This window comes from Poecilia latipinna, unplaced genomic scaffold (assembly GCF_001443285.1).
Source record: "Poecilia latipinna isolate Pla-1442-1.1 unplaced genomic scaffold, P_latipinna-1.0 Scaffold30, whole genome shotgun sequence".
Classification (NCBI taxonomy): Eukaryota; Metazoa; Chordata; class Actinopteri; order Cyprinodontiformes; family Poeciliidae; genus Poecilia; species Poecilia latipinna.
This window is the reverse complement of record NW_015112646.1, coordinates 568536-583520: the sequence shown is the minus strand read 5'-3', so window position 1 is coordinate 583520 and position 14985 is coordinate 568536. Positions and strand designations below refer to the sequence as shown.

Here is a 14985-nt window from a genome sequence, read left to right as displayed (position 1 = left end):
TGTACAACTATGTACCATTTTTTTTCCTTTGAAATAAATATACAGTTTACAGAATATGTCACATTTTATTTGTTTGTTTATTTTTTTCCTTTTAGAAAACTTGAGTGACCGAGTGGCGCCTTTTCATTTGGGATGCTTATTAATTTCCCAACCAGTCCTTAAAGAAACTGAGGAGCCAGAGGACTCTTCCTCGTGAAAGTTCTTGATTCAGGGTTCAGCTCGATTTCAGGACGGCGTCTATGCACATGGAATAGGCCTGAATGTGAACTCTTTCTTATTAACAAGAAGAATGTCGTAACGACAAAGAGGCCTGCAAGATAAAAAAAAAAAAAAAGCTACTATGAATTTGGAGACAAAAGTAAAACATAATTTTTTTGAACGGACACAGTTAAAATGGTCTAAAATCTGTAAATATTGCGTACTTCATTTTGTGATCCAGGGGTGTGAGACGGATTCCCAGGACCCGAAGCTTGGAATTGGAATTACACCCGACTCCGGAGTAGTATTTGACAGAGACTGTTTTCACTGGCTGAATGTTTCTAGCAAACATAGCAAGCATTGTGGTCTGTTTGTCCTTCGTGAACTTGATTGCTTTACTGGTTAAAAAGAAAGAAAGAAACACACAGACATAAGAAGTTATGGAAGAATTTTTGGACTTGATTTTTGGGCAGCACTGGGAGTATGAAAAAAGAGGCCTTACTGTTCAATGATTGCCGCTGATTCATTAGTACCGTCACTGATTTTAATATCCATGTATCCCTTCTGTTCCTTCTGATTCCAAGTCGTCACATCTACTCTGTAGTTTGTCACTGAAAGAGCAGAACGTATTCATGCAAAATTATTTCAAATACTAAACCAAATACTAAACTACTTTTTTTGTTGTCATTTTGCTGTAGTACTCGTGTTATGGTTTATTTATTGTGGACAACATCTGTGGAGAGTGGAAACATGCAATGCTGCAGTAATCTAGAAAACTTTGTTTAATTCGTTTTTCTGTTTTATGTTGTGGAAAATGCAAAAAACTACATATATTGCAGAAAACCCACACATCCTTTTGTGACTGTTGTTTTGCTGCGTTCAGCAATGTGCAGGAATGTGCAGGAACATTAAAATGTATTTCTGCTGTTGATGAAAGTCTTTGTGCTGCCACTAGGTGGGGACGCAAACAAAATCCTGCGGATTCAAATCAGATTTTTATAAGAGGGTGCATCTCTGTAAATTAGAATGCATTTGAAAAATCAAATGTTTATTCATTCCTTACAGAGTGATGTATTTAAAATACTTATTTATTCCCAGTTTGATGGTTGTGGCTTAAAGAAAATCAAAATGTAGTTTCTTAGAAAATATATATCTGATGTAAAATAGACACAAGAATTTGAGTACAAAAGTGGTATAGCATGGTCTTTGTAATCATATGAAACACTGCTGAATTGAGGGTTGCCCTGCAAACTATTAATGTGACCCTCCACAGTAAAGGTAGGTCACCAAGGGTCATTGCTAAAGAAATTGCTTACAGAATTAAGTACACAGGCTTGACAATGTAGCTTGGAAAAAAATCAGACATTTGGTTTGTTACAGTGTCTTCTTCACCCTCAAATATTAAGAAACAATTACTTGTTGGGGGACTGGGCTAAGGGAAAAAAAAATGACTGGACTCTTAGTGACCCAGTCATTTTTTTAGTTGAAGGCAAATTTTGCATTTCATTTGTAAAACTATTCCAGAATCTGGGTGTGGAGCAGAGAAGCACAAAATCCAAGCTGGTTCAGATTTGGGGAGCCATAATCTCCTGGTATTGATTAATCAGTGAATCAATACCAGCTCAGCCATTTACCAAGTTATTTTAGAGCATGTCACACTTCCGTCTACTGAGATGGTGATTTGAGAAAATAATTTCTTTTTATTAACTGTAACCTGGTTATAAAAACAAACTCAAATAAACATAACAAATATACCTTTCTCTATTAAATATGATTATCCATTTTTGCTAAACAACATTTTTTCTGTGACATTCTAATGTACTTACATGCACCCTTTTCATATGATAAAGCATTGTTTTCCATCATTCTAGTTATTCTGCTAAATACTAAAATTACTTACAGCAATATGGAGAGTGTGAGTTTGTGTTAAAGTAGAACTTTGTTTGGTTCGATTGATTGAGGACGTCCTTCCACCGTATAACATCGTAGCCTGATTTGAGTACAAACATATGCATCAGTCTAAATGTTAAGCACAGTGTACACACACTGTTGTGTACCAGTACAGCAGTAGAACAACATAGGTGTAAGTTCATCAATAAAACCACCAACCAAAGACAGGACAACCAGCTTCACCAAAGCGGTCACAGTTCATGCATCTTCCATCCAGAAAATCTTCATGGGAGGAACAGGGGAATGCTCGACTGGGGCATGAATCATTTATAGTGTCCATGAAAAGGAACACTGACCTCTGGTGGTCACATTTGAAGTAGCCACTGGCTGTTTAAGGGTTAATGAAGGGAAATATTGTCATTTTAAAATCACAGCTCACTGTTCAGCAGCACATGTTGGCCAGTCCCTCAAACCTTACGTGATAGCACAGTCTTCGGACAGCCAGGCTGATCTGTTCCTCCGTTAGGATAGAAATCAATGTGGCCCAATGGTGCCCTGAAGCCCAGAACTGAAAACCAATAGGACATATAACACATATAAACATCACTATAAAGACACATTTGAAAGAAAAAAAAAACAAAAAACACATCACTTAAGGTTTTAAAACAACAATTAAACCGGCTGACAGTCGATGTCTGTGTGCAGCGCGTCGACAAACTGAGCGTCTGTCGGGTCCAGTCGCTGTTCTGGAGGTTTGTCAGTGAACGTAGGTCCGGCAGGATCAAGAGCTGCAAAGATCACATCAGTACAAACCAGACAGAAAATAGTTTAGAGGTAAATGCACAGAATATGTACAGCATATTGCACCAAAACAGGCTGTGCCATTGTTGTACAGGTTCTTTTTCAGAAACACATGCATACTATGAATCTATCAGGACTTCAGTCTAAAGGCTTGATATTCTGAAAAACGTGCATTAAAGATTACCTACAGAAGAGACTTTACCTATTTCATTCACTTAGTTTTTAAAACTCAGTTGTTGCAACCAAGTTTCAGATTGTTTGCAGGTTTTGTTTTCACTTCATCTTGGCTCGTGTTTATCTCACCCTCAATCAAACTGACATAAAATCATGTCCTGACATGTAAAACTTGCCTGTTATTCTTCCGATTGAACTGTTCAGTTTTGCTCCCACAAAACCGGAAATGTGGGCTCCAAGACTGACTCCAATCAAGTGAATCGAGCTTAGAGAAGCGCCGTGGTCCTGAAACAGAGTTTTTAAAAAAGTTCAACAACGTTGTCAAGGATGTTGTTCTCTCCAGGCACAGCAGATTTGGTTATAGAGGATCAGAGACACTTTGTACCTGCATTATGTTAATGAAAGCTGTGAGGTTGTCTGCCACTTCGTATGTTTTCTCAACCACCTTAAAATAATTAATATTAGCAGCTCCATGGTTCCAGTCCACTACCACAACATTCATGTCTTGCCTGTCCAGCAGCCACTTTGTGAAGTTGCTCAACCACAGTGGGGGAGATCCCGTGGGCCGAAAGCCATGGATGATGAAGGTGGTGGGGTTGGACATGTTAAACTCGGGATGCTCTGCCAGCTTGGTGTGGGATAGGACGACACCACAATTGACATCGTCCCTGGTGTAAAGCAGCAGCTTGATTTTGAGGCTTGTGCCGATGATGGAATGAGTTATGTCTAGATCTGTGAATTTCCCACATCTTTGGTCTGGGGATCCTAGTAAAAACAAGCAAAGAAAAAAATTAAAGACGATAAGATTTTATTTCAGGAGATCTTGATATGTTTGATCATGTATGACGCTTAGTATTTAGCTACTTAGTATTTAGCTGATGTATGATGCTTAGTATTTAGCTACTTAGTATTTAGCTGATGTATGACGCTTAGTATTTAGCTACTTTGTAGCTGATGTATGATGCTTAGTATTTAGCTACTTAGTAAGGTGATTCTCTGATTTCAGTGCCTTTTGGGGTCTATGGTTACTTAAAAATCTACCGCAAAAAATTGTGTTTTTGAACACTGCATCTATTGAAGGACTCTTTGAACCTCCAAGAAAATATGTCTCCCCACCTAATGCATGAAATCCCAAACATTAATACAAATTTCTTTGCTGCTCAGGTTGCTTTAAATTCAACCCCGTAACGGGACTATTTCATTCCTCTATAAGTATAACTGCATAACAAAATTAAATGAATTCTTCCAGTTCCTTTGACATCACCTGTCCCTTGATTAAAATAACTAATTGTAAGTATATTTGATTTGTTTCTGTATCATAATAATTAGACTGATAAGTAGAATATGGCAACTTGATGTAAAAGCGCTTCTCATAAATCATGAAAATACACTTAAAAACAAAAATTACATCAGGCTTTTTTATGTTTTTAAATCATTCTTTAAACTTTGCATACAGTCCAACAAATATTACTCTAATATTTGCTGTTATTATATAAAAAATTTACAGTAATGCATCGCTTTACAGGGTTGAACCCATTGTAAAAGTTGACCAGACTGTTATGGGGTTGAACCCATTGCCTGGCTTAACAAATAGTCCAACGTTCAACCCCGTAACAAAACCGCCATTTTTGTAACGTTACGGGGTTGAAGATTTTCACTAAAAGTTGCCATAAGTTCACATCAGCTAGGGTATGGAGCAACATATGATATGATGAAAACAAGAAATTAATGTTTCAAAGACCATTCTTTACTTTTTCCCAAACAACAATAAATATCATTTACATGCATAATCGGGTTGAAAGGTTGAGCTTGACGATGGCGATATTTGGGTAAAAAATAATCAAATATAGGTAAGAAACTTTCCTAAAACTCGAATCTCTTTACAGTGTGAGCATGAAGAGATTTAAGTGATGTCACTTCCAGGGTGCAGAGGAAATTGGACTGAACCATTATTTATAAAAAGGAGGAATTAGTTTGCTGTTACGGGGTTGAACAAAACTTGAGGGACAGGATTAAAAAGTGCTATTTTATATATAATTCATGTATTATTTTCATATTTCTTTTATTTAGGTTAAAGTAGACCTAAAAATGTTTATAATGGTACAAATAACTTGCAGTTACTGGCTATTTTTATTTGTTTTATATTAATTGAAAAATTAACATTGGTCAGTGGGGACATGCTCATTTGGCTGACTTCTACACTTCAACAACCCATAAAATTTTTTAAAACATGATTTTTAAAATATATTTGCATGTTATATTACCAAGACACATGGATATTTACATTTCTTGATTTTCTCAAAAAAAAAATTGTTTGCATTATATGAAAATCTTTGAGATAAACCTGTGGGAGACAAAAGGCACCAAATTCGGAGAATCATCCAGTAGCTGATGACGCTTAGTATTTAACTCCTTAGTAGCTGATGTATGATGCTTAGTATTTAGCTACTTTGTAGCTGATGTATGATGCTTAGTATTTAGCTACTTTGTAGCTGATGTATGATGCTTAGTATTTAGCTACTTTGTGGCTGACGTGTGATGCTCCACATTGGGGTGGCAGCATCATAGATTTATTTTTAGCAGAGTCCAGGAAGCTGGTTAGAAATGTTGGATGCTACAGATTTGTGACTGGACTAGAGGTACTTCTTTTAGCAGCAAAACAAGACAATCATATAATGGAGGATACAAATGCATGTCACAATTTTCAGATTTTTCATAGTAAAAATTCTCAGTCATACATCTCTCTGCTTCTTTTTCACATGTATTTACTACTTTGTATTCGGTTATCAAGAAACGTCACAGTAGAACACACAAATGTGTAGTTGCAATGTGAACAGGTGAGAACAACCCAAGAGGTATGAATATTTTAATTTTAGGTGTAGCTGTAGGCATAAATACTTCTGCCAAAGGACAAATAGCCCTGCATAACAATTCATGTACCACAACAAAATAACAGCATCGGCCTCAACACACTGACAGAGCAAAGTGCATAAAACTAAAGCCGTAGGAAAGATCTTACAAAAAAATACCTATTCCACTTGAAGTGATTAAAATGTTTATGTTTGTGGTTTTCTCATTGGCCTTTGCAAATGAACTTGCCTCTTCTTATTTGCTGAGACAGAACAGTTGGGAACTTTTAGTCACTTTGTCAGTTATCTTGCGCAACAGTAGTACGACTCCTTTTGTATGCAATTCCCCGGAAAATGAGCTGTATAACAAATCAAGGCCATTGCAACAAGAAGGCACATTTTTCTCAAGAAATCTCAGTGCCACAGCTGTGGCTGCTTAACTTGTGATACACATAAGGTCAAAAATCAGCATGAGTGTGGTTTTGTGTTTAAATATCATCCACAGTCAAAGGTATGATGCTAAGACTTGTGTTAATCATTTCTGTGTCATGTTGCACACTACCTTTGCATAGTTGAACTGTTATCAGCAGGAAAGGTGTCAGACAAGACCACAGAAACATGTTGAGCTGCAGCAGGTGAAATCTAGAAGGATAGAAACACTGATATTAAAAATAATCTGATATAAACAATTTAAGCATAACTGGGTATTTAATATATCATAAAACCACAACTGTTGTTTAAGTGATTGTTTTATCCTCTCAGACAGATACAGAGGGAAGGCAAGAGCTGCCTCTCTTATCTAAGTACTCCTTCATGTAATTAAAGCAAGGACAGGAACATAAAATGTATTACTTATTTACAGTGGGAGTGCAGCTTAGGCAACCTAAGGACAAAGAAATCAGTTTAATTAACGGTCTCCACCCACAGTGACCATCACAGCCAATGACAGCTGAAACGGACAGCTTCAGTTTCTCCTGCCTGTATTCCCTGGCTTTTAAAACTCTGGTTTTCTCACCAACAACTGACACCACATATTGAGTGACTATTCCCTGCTCTCACTAGATTCATTCCTGATGGGAAGTGTTGTTTTTAAACCTTACCTTTAGCTGTGGTGTTCTCTGGAGAGCTGTGTCAAAGGTTCAGAGCGCTGCTCTGTTTTGATCTCCATATATTTACTCCAGGAAGTGAGAGGTGGAACAGTAGAGCAATATTCCCGCCTGGCAACTTGTCTTTGTGAGATAACCACACCCCTTTCCGAGGGTTATTATGCTTAGAGGTGAAAAAAATACCTATGAAGTCAGTCTTGGTTTAAACTGGTTCTGTGAGTAGTTTTGTAGGTTTTTTTTTAGCTATAATGATTTGAAACCGCTCAAAGAAAAAATGGTAAACAGCATAAAATGCATTTAAAAAAACAGATTTTATACAAAGCCAAAAATGAAACTGAAAATTATAGGGGCTTTCCAAAAGGCAGAGCTTCACTATACCGATATTATACTGTATTTAATTAATGTAAGAATTGTCTCACAATTTGCTACAGTACTGGCAATTACAGGTTAAACTTGCTTGAAAAACTGAATGACGCCTTTAAGGTGTGCCAATCCTTTCCTTGTCCTTCAGAAGGAATGATTTAATGTGGGGTAGCAAAAATGAATCACTTATGAACGGCACACTTGGTAATGTACCACTTCTTTACCCACCCACGTTCAAAATAACTTGAAAAAAGTACGTTATTTCCAACATGTGTCGTGGTGTTAGTATTTGTAGTTTCCCTGCTTGACAAATTCTTTAAGGATTCCTGTTTTTCTTGAAAATCTCCCTTTGGAGATCCCCTAGCCTGTGGTTGTTTCTAAGCACACATCTCACTCACTTCTTTGAAATGGATGAGTTCTAAGACGGATTTATGAACAGGTCCCGGAAGGGAAGTGGTAGCAACACCAGACATGCCAAACACCAGCTACCAGTTGAATGACTTGTCACTATAGATCACAAGACTATACAAACAAAGACGTGCCCCAGCTGAATTGATATGACTCTACACCAAACATGGATGTAAGACGGCTTGGGACTTTATTATATCAACAATACACTGAGAGCACTCATGGAGACCATGGATAAATGTAGATGTTCAATGAAACTGGGGCCAATTTAGCAGAGCACCGACACAACCAGATGTTCAAAAAGAAAAGATAGAACCCACTAATATCTAGACTAGAAAGTTCTACGATACGGACAAAAGGTTTCACCCAAATTCCAGAATCATAAACCTGCAGAAGGAGGAAGTCCAAAAACGAGTGAGTGCAGCCGGTTGATGAACTGCTGCATGAACGTTTTAGGAAGGGGAAATCCAGAGTGTAAACAGTGTTTATTGAAGGACTCAGAACTTTGATCCCTAAAAAGGAAAAGTAGCTTCATTAGAATCCGGAGGCAATCTCTGTCCAAACAAACACAATCACAGCTCATACCCTCTGTAACATCCTCAAGCTCCAGGTCTATATCGGACCCAACCTTGTAACTAAACCAACGTGGCTAGTGGTTGCTAGCGGTTAGTCAGACTGAACATTGATTTATTACTTTAAACTTCTCTGCACCTTAATTTCCAACCTTCCTGGTGTGTCAAAGAACATTTGCATTAAACTGAGACTATAATAAAGAAGGGGACTTTGGAAGGCAAATACTGTCATATTCAATAAATTACAAAGGTTAATTTATAACAGTAACTCAATTCACTAAGTAAAACATGCTACTATTGATTATAGTATTAATTCTATTTCACAATTATGCATTTTTGTGCTGGCCCTTAAATGTGGAAAAGATTCTAAGACTTTGACTTTTACATGGATTGCATTACCCAGATATTAAAATGTCTTAAACAGCTTGTACAAAGTGACACTACACACACAGAAAAAAAAAACAAACTTTCTGTCAGAGGAAGACATATCTGTATTGATCGCAAACACACTCTACATTTCCGAATACCTTCAGCAGAGTGGCATGAACTTTGCTCACCCGGTTCTCTCGTCATCGGGGTCAGACAGACCGATGGGATGTAAACTTAAAAAGACGCACAGGCTCAGAAATCTCCCATGCTGACTAGTCAGACCGGCAGAGAGGAGCAGCAGGTGAATTCACAGCAGAAGATCAGCAATGGCTAGAAGGAGACGAGGCCGAAGCAGCAACAACAACCAGCACAGGGAGACTCCACAGAACCGCAGAGGAAGAGGAGGAGGAGGAGGAGGCCCACGCAAGGTAGATTTAGTCATGAAATCAAACTTTTTTTATGCCTAACAACTAAAAATGACCAGTGTTCATGTGAATAGCTTTCAGTATAAGATACATATATATATCTGAGCCTGTGCGTCTTTGAAATTTTACTTTGAATAAAATGTCGTAGCCACAATAAACTGGTGAAGTTATTTTATTTTGTCACGTTTTATTGTTGTCAGAAAAGTCCTTGCATGCATGTATTTTTGTGTTCTATAATATAAAATTTGAGGATTTATCTAGCACGTGTGGAAACATGTTTATACTGACTCTACACCCAGTACATTTGAACCGGAGCAGAGGTTCAAAGTGTATCTTACATCACAACTGATAAAGGTGTGTATGTGTGTACCTGCTCACAACACAAAGTTCATAGCAGACAGAAACAGGGAGTAGAAATTTGTTGCTTCGGGAGAGAGATTGAGGACTGTCCTGGAGATACTATAAAAGTTTATCTGGATTTAAATTTGAGGGGTTTTTTTTTAACGTCAGCAGTAGAGGCAAGTCCTAACCTGCCAGTTTGCAGAACATTTTCTATCCCTTTTTTGCCCCTTCACTCTGTTCTTTCTTAGTGACTGCTCCTTTTACTCCTCCTTCTTATTCCAGATAGGCATGCTTGAAACTTGGGAAATGCATGTTTGGTATGACGTGCAGCAAGATAACTACTATCTAAAACAATGAGCATTTATATCATATTTCATATCATCTCTGTGTCGTCAGGCTCTGCGGGAACCAGCACCGTTTGCAAGACAAACTGGTTATGAGACAGAGATCCCACATGAAAAGCTGACTATTGCTCAAGCACGGAAGGGAACCCCAGGTTAGATTTGTATTTTTGTTGAAAACTGATGTCTTGAAACCAAAATTCAAGTAGCACTTGATAGTGGAAGCAAGACGTAAGGGAAAGCAACAAACCGTTTAATGCTGTAATTTTATTGATTTACAAATCTAGATATGGACGCCAGTATCAGTGGATTCTATCTGTGCTGCAATAATTTATCATGATATACGAGTGTAAGAGAAAGAAAGGAGAGTCTGAAAGTTTTATCTCAGTTTCTGCTCACAATGTGAAGGTTCATGCCTCCATGTTGCTTTTTTGCAGCTCAACGGCCGGTGAGAGTGTATGCTGATGGCATCTTTGATCTCTTCCATTCGGGACACGCTCGGGCCCTGATGCAAGCCAAAAATGTTTTCCCAAATACTTACCTGATAGTTGGAGGTGAAGACTATGATTTTATTTGGAGGATATAAAATGTACCTCTTGAAGGTTTTTATATTCGTGCATTTACAATCTAAGACGTAAGGGTATTTTATTGGGATTTGATGTGATAGACTTACACGACGTAATGCATAATTGTGAAATGGAAGGAATATTGGGCACCTAATTGTAGGTTTCAGCCACTCCCTATTCTGAACAACAGTTTTCCATGCTATGTTCAGAAGTTTGGATGTTGTTAAACACTTCATGGAGTTTTCTAAACATGAACATGTCTATTTCATAATTAGGCTCCTTCTTATGTTGACCTCTCACTTCAAAATCCCAGTAAAATACATCAAAGTATTTGATGTTATTTGTTTTCACCATAAATCCCAATCTAAAGAAATGAAGCTTAGTCAAATTTCCAATTATTAATTTATTTTAACACCAGTTTATATCTTTTGCAGTTTTAATTTAAAACACTAAATGCATTTCTTTTTGTGACTAGTGTGCAGTGATGAACTCACCCACAAGTTGAAAGGCTACACTGTAATGACAGAGGACGAGCGCTACGAAGCTCTCAGGCACTGTCGTTACGTTGACGAGGTGGTGCGAGATGCTCCTTGGACACTTACCCCAGAGTTCCTCAAGAAACACAAGGTCAAAGTTTGTGCTGTGGCAGGGAATATTATTATAGTATCAGACAGTCGCACAGAAATACACCAAGTCATATCATAAAGATATATGAACTTAAGAAGTCCAAACACTCCCTTCTCACACTGATAGATTGACTTTGTGGCCCATGATGACATTCCTTACACATCTGCTGGGTCAGAGGACGTTTATAAGGACATCAAGGAAGCAGGTAGAAAGAAATCAATGCAATCGTTGCAAGTTGTGCAGTTACTTTTGTCACTGAACTAAAATACAGAATTTTCTTATTCATATCAGGAATGTTTGTGGCCACTCAGAGGACAGAGGGTATCTCCACCTCTGATGTGATCACCCGAATTGTCCGGGACTATGACATCTACGTCCGCCGCAACCTGCAGAGAGGATACACAGCCCGTGAACTCAACGTGGGGTTTATTAAGGTAAAAAAATAATATATAAAATCTTTCACATTAGATCATATGGCAAAAAAAATGAACACAAGCTTTTCTTTCCTGGCAGGAGAATAAGTATCGTCTTCAGAATCAGGTGGATAAGATGAAAGAGACTGTGCGAACGGTGGAGGAAAAGTCAAAGCACTTTGTGAACAGGGTGGAGGAGAAGAGCCAGGATCTGATCCACAAATGGGAGGAGAAGTCACGGGAATTCATTGGCAACTTCCTGGAGCTTTTTGGACCTGATAGTACATGGGTAAGTTTTCTGTGTTTTAGATCAAAAGTCACAAAATGTCTGGGGAGAAAATATCTGGTAACAACAGTGCTGCAAAAGATTTAGCCACATTTCTGACTTCTGAGCTAAACTTGGTTTCATTTGAAATTCAGACTCTAAGGAAAGTACGGGGTTTTAAAATCAAGCAGCCGTGTTAAGTTGATTAAAAAGAAATATTTTAATCACAAGGGATAATAGCTCAATTCACACAATCAAGCTCTGCTGGGGTCTAAAGATATACATTAATGTCCTCTGAAATACAGATTAACATCTGAAAGAGGAAAAAAATTAATTCTGTTTTTTTCCTGTTTTAGCATGCCATCCAGGAGCGCAGCGGCCGCATGCTCCAGGCCCTGTCTCCCTACTCCTCGCCCCGCGGATCGCCCCACAGCAGTCCAACCAGAAGACGTTCAGTTTCACCTGACTCACTCCCGTCCTCTGCCTCACCTCCTTCCTCCCCATCTTCCCCCAAAAAGAGGAACCGCTCTTCTATCAAAGCGGCCTCTGGATATTAGTTATTATTCTGGGACATACTGTGTCTCAAACGTGGAATGTGTACAGATTGAGTCCCTTAATTTATTATAAGTGTGCTAAACTGGAAGTGAGATATTATATTGTACATAATAAAAACCAAACAAAAATGCCATTTTTTGCCTACTTGGATTTGTTTGCCTTTTGTCATTCATCTTTGATGTTTACTAGCGACTTAAAGGAGGGATATTATGTAAAATTGACTTTTTTTGAGTTTTATATCATGTTATAATGTTACTCCCTCATCATAAACATACCTGAATTTAATTATTCCATGCATATTTGAGAAATCTCTACTGTGGCAGCCATTCGGGGGTGCTTAAACTCTTGCTCATACAAAGCCATTTCCACAAACCTCTTCCTTGGAGCTCACAGAGCACCCCTCCTTCATGCCTTCCCCACACAGCTCCACCAGACCTCCAGCTGCTGGCCTTATCATATGAACTATTTCTCAGTCCAAGGCTTCTAAGAACTGTTGAAAATAGCTTAAAGGAACATTGTTGTGATGCCGTGCTGAAGGCAGAGCATCAGAAAGAGTGAGCTTCTTAAACAGATAGGCCAATTTCAACGCAGAAAGTCAAATTTCTTTGAAGTTGTGTTTGCTATATTGATATATTTTCATATGTGTCTGGAAAATACATGATATCCTCTTCCTTGGAAAGGTCTTGCAACTTTTTTTAATAGAATTGACATTTTGACAATATGCAGTATTAAAAATAAATGTAGCCTATTCTTCATCTTTTCTTTATTATTATTAAACTTGCAACTCAATGGGTCCAGCTTAAACTGGCAGTATTATGTGAATTGACTTTTTTTTTAGCCTTACATCATGTTGTTATTCCTTCATCACAATCATACCTGGAGTGCTGCCTTGATTCTTTCATGCATGCTTCCAATCGTCCGCCTCACAGAGCACCCCTCCCAAAGACTCCTCCATCCTGATCCTTCAGACTTGCCAGCAGCAATTAGGAAACACCTGATAGAACCTTCTGAACTCATTAAAGCAGCTGCTTCTCTGTGAAAAGCTGGCAAAAACGTTGCTAAAGGGTTAATAGAGGGCGCTGTTGTGATGACTTTCTGAAGGAGAAGTTTCAGAAGGAGCAGAAGTTTTTAAAGCGACAAAGGCCCAAATTCAAGGTGTCACATTTGGCATATATAAAATTCTTTAATAACTGAAGTTGACATAGTTACTTGATTGTGCTGGCACTATGTGCCTGGAAAAGACATAAAACTGCTCCTCTGAACGTTTTACTGCAACCACCTGCTGGCCATAAGATAGAATGCAACTTTTTCCTTTCACCTTAGCCACAGTTTTTGTCTCACATAACAAAAAATAGGTTAAAAACTGGAATAAACCTCTTTTGGAAGTTCCATATACTACAATAATGACTAAGTTTTAGGTGTTTAGGGGTGGCTAAATATTAAAGCTAGCATTGCATTCCAAAGAAAGTACATGTTTTAAAAGCTGTAATACCAACAGATATGAATATTAATTGATGTAAAAACTTCTCAGATTCCGAAGTGAAATCAGCATTAACAGATAATGTTTATCAGGAGTCCTGAAGGCCCACTATCATTTTTCTTAGGTGTTTCCTAGAAGCTGCACACATGGCTTAAATGAATGAGTTATTAACAAGCTCCTGCAGCAATGGCAAACTATAACAGGCAATGCAATCATCTGAATCAGTTGTGTTGGAGTGGGAGACATCTAAAACTAGCTGGAGGATGACCCCTGAGGAGGACAAGGGTTGGGAACCACTGGTTTCCATGGAAACCAGTGGTTTAGTGAGCCTAATCATGCATGATTAGGCTCTGCATTACGTATTATTTACCAGTGAAACTGAATAATAACAATGACACTGAAAGTTTTAGCAAAACATTTTTTTTATTACCATTAATTTCGAGTATATTTTAATACTGATGCAGCCTGCATGCTGGTTCATTTATGCATACAATTTCTTAATTACATTTTGCTACATAGAAAACATACATAAAAAAAATAACACTTTTATACATGCCTCATAATTTGTTACAATAACAAACCAAAGCTGTTCATTTTTTAGATATCAGGACACTTTTTTATTTATGAATTGAGTGAATGGTGTATCCACATGATCATTACATCCAAACAAATTTAGGTTCTGGTTGAGCTCCAAGTCTTGTAAATCATTTGCAGTTGAATGTGTGTGTGTGTGTGTGTGTGTGTGCTATGGAAAATACTAAACATATGTTTTTCCAGGGTCTATTAGTCTTTATTTGCAAGTAAACATCAGACAAAGACATGCAGCAAAGGTACCCAGGCTGGGAGTCGAACTCAGGACTGCATTACTGTCCCAATACACATGAAGCTTCAGTATTGAACTTCTTTGGTTGCTTGGTATTAAATAGGAACAAGTGATATTTAATTTAAAAAAACAATATACAGAACATCTTAGTAATTACATTATTTCTCTTTAAATGGTTCAACAGTTACTGTTTTTTTGGGTGGGGAGGGGGGAAGAGGTAGTGAAACTCTAAGAAGCTTACAAAAAACACAAATAATACAGAAAATCCACGTAATATGATTTCTTGCGTTGTTCGTTCATTGATTTTGAGATTGAAACGCATATGAAAAAAATAAAAAAACACAAACGCTTTCCATCTGTCATATCGCGGAATCTGTGAAGGAGTGAACCATCTTGAGCTTATACTCTCTTTGAGTAA

At 37.8% G+C, this 14985-nt stretch overlaps 2 protein-coding genes across 2 annotated transcripts; one reads left to right on the top strand and one right to left on the bottom strand.

The window, feature by feature from the left end:
• Positions 1-49: 49 nt before the first annotated feature.
• Positions 50-7120, bottom strand: lipia (lipase, member Ia). The gene is made up of 11 exons (XM_015040375.1): positions 7013-7120; positions 6475-6554; positions 3449-3828; positions 3240-3348; positions 2775-2876; positions 2567-2656; positions 2308-2475; positions 2099-2188; positions 701-809; positions 423-596; positions 50-310 (listed from the first exon to the last, which is right to left on the bottom strand). Exons 2-11 carry the CDS (start codon positions 6530-6532, stop codon positions 238-240), a joined length of 1353 nt encoding a protein of 450 aa, XP_014895861.1. The 5' UTR covers positions 6533-6554; positions 7013-7120; the 3' UTR covers positions 50-237.
• A 1647-nt stretch (positions 7121-8767) lies between these two features.
• LOC106952336 (choline-phosphate cytidylyltransferase B-like) lies at positions 8768-12397 on the top strand. Its single transcript, XM_015040388.1, has 8 exons — positions 8768-9158; positions 9894-9993; positions 10276-10392; positions 10880-11031; positions 11158-11236; positions 11323-11465; positions 11545-11733; positions 12066-12397. Exons 1-8 carry the CDS (start codon positions 9057-9059, stop codon positions 12264-12266), a joined length of 1083 nt encoding a protein of 360 aa, XP_014895874.1. The 5' UTR covers positions 8768-9056; the 3' UTR covers positions 12267-12397.
• The last annotated feature ends 2588 nt before the right edge of the window (positions 12398-14985 follow it).

Bases quoted from the DNA above. Each gene is read 5' to 3' on its own strand.
- lipia (XM_015040375.1), bottom strand. From the start codon at position 6,532: ATGTTTCTGTGGTCTTGTCTGACACCTTTCCTGCTGATAACAGTTCAA. The intron at 3,829-6,474 runs GTAGTGTGCAAC...TGTTTTTACTAG, and splicing joins AACAGTTCAACTATGCAAAG to GATCCCCAGACCAAAGATGT. The intron at 2,657-2,774 runs GTCAGCCGGTTT...ATTGGTTTTCAG, and splicing joins GCTGCACACAGACATCGACT to TTCTGGGCTTCAGGGCACCA.
- LOC106952336 (XM_015040388.1), top strand. From the start codon at position 9,057: ATGGCTAGAAGGAGACGAGGCCGAAGCAGCAACAACAACCAGCACAGG. The intron at 10,393-10,879 runs GTGAAGACTATG...TTTTGTGACTAG, and splicing joins TACTTACCTGATAGTTGGAG to TGTGCAGTGATGAACTCACC. The intron at 11,237-11,322 runs GTAGAAAGAAAT...TATTCATATCAG, and splicing joins TAAGGACATCAAGGAAGCAG to GAATGTTTGTGGCCACTCAG.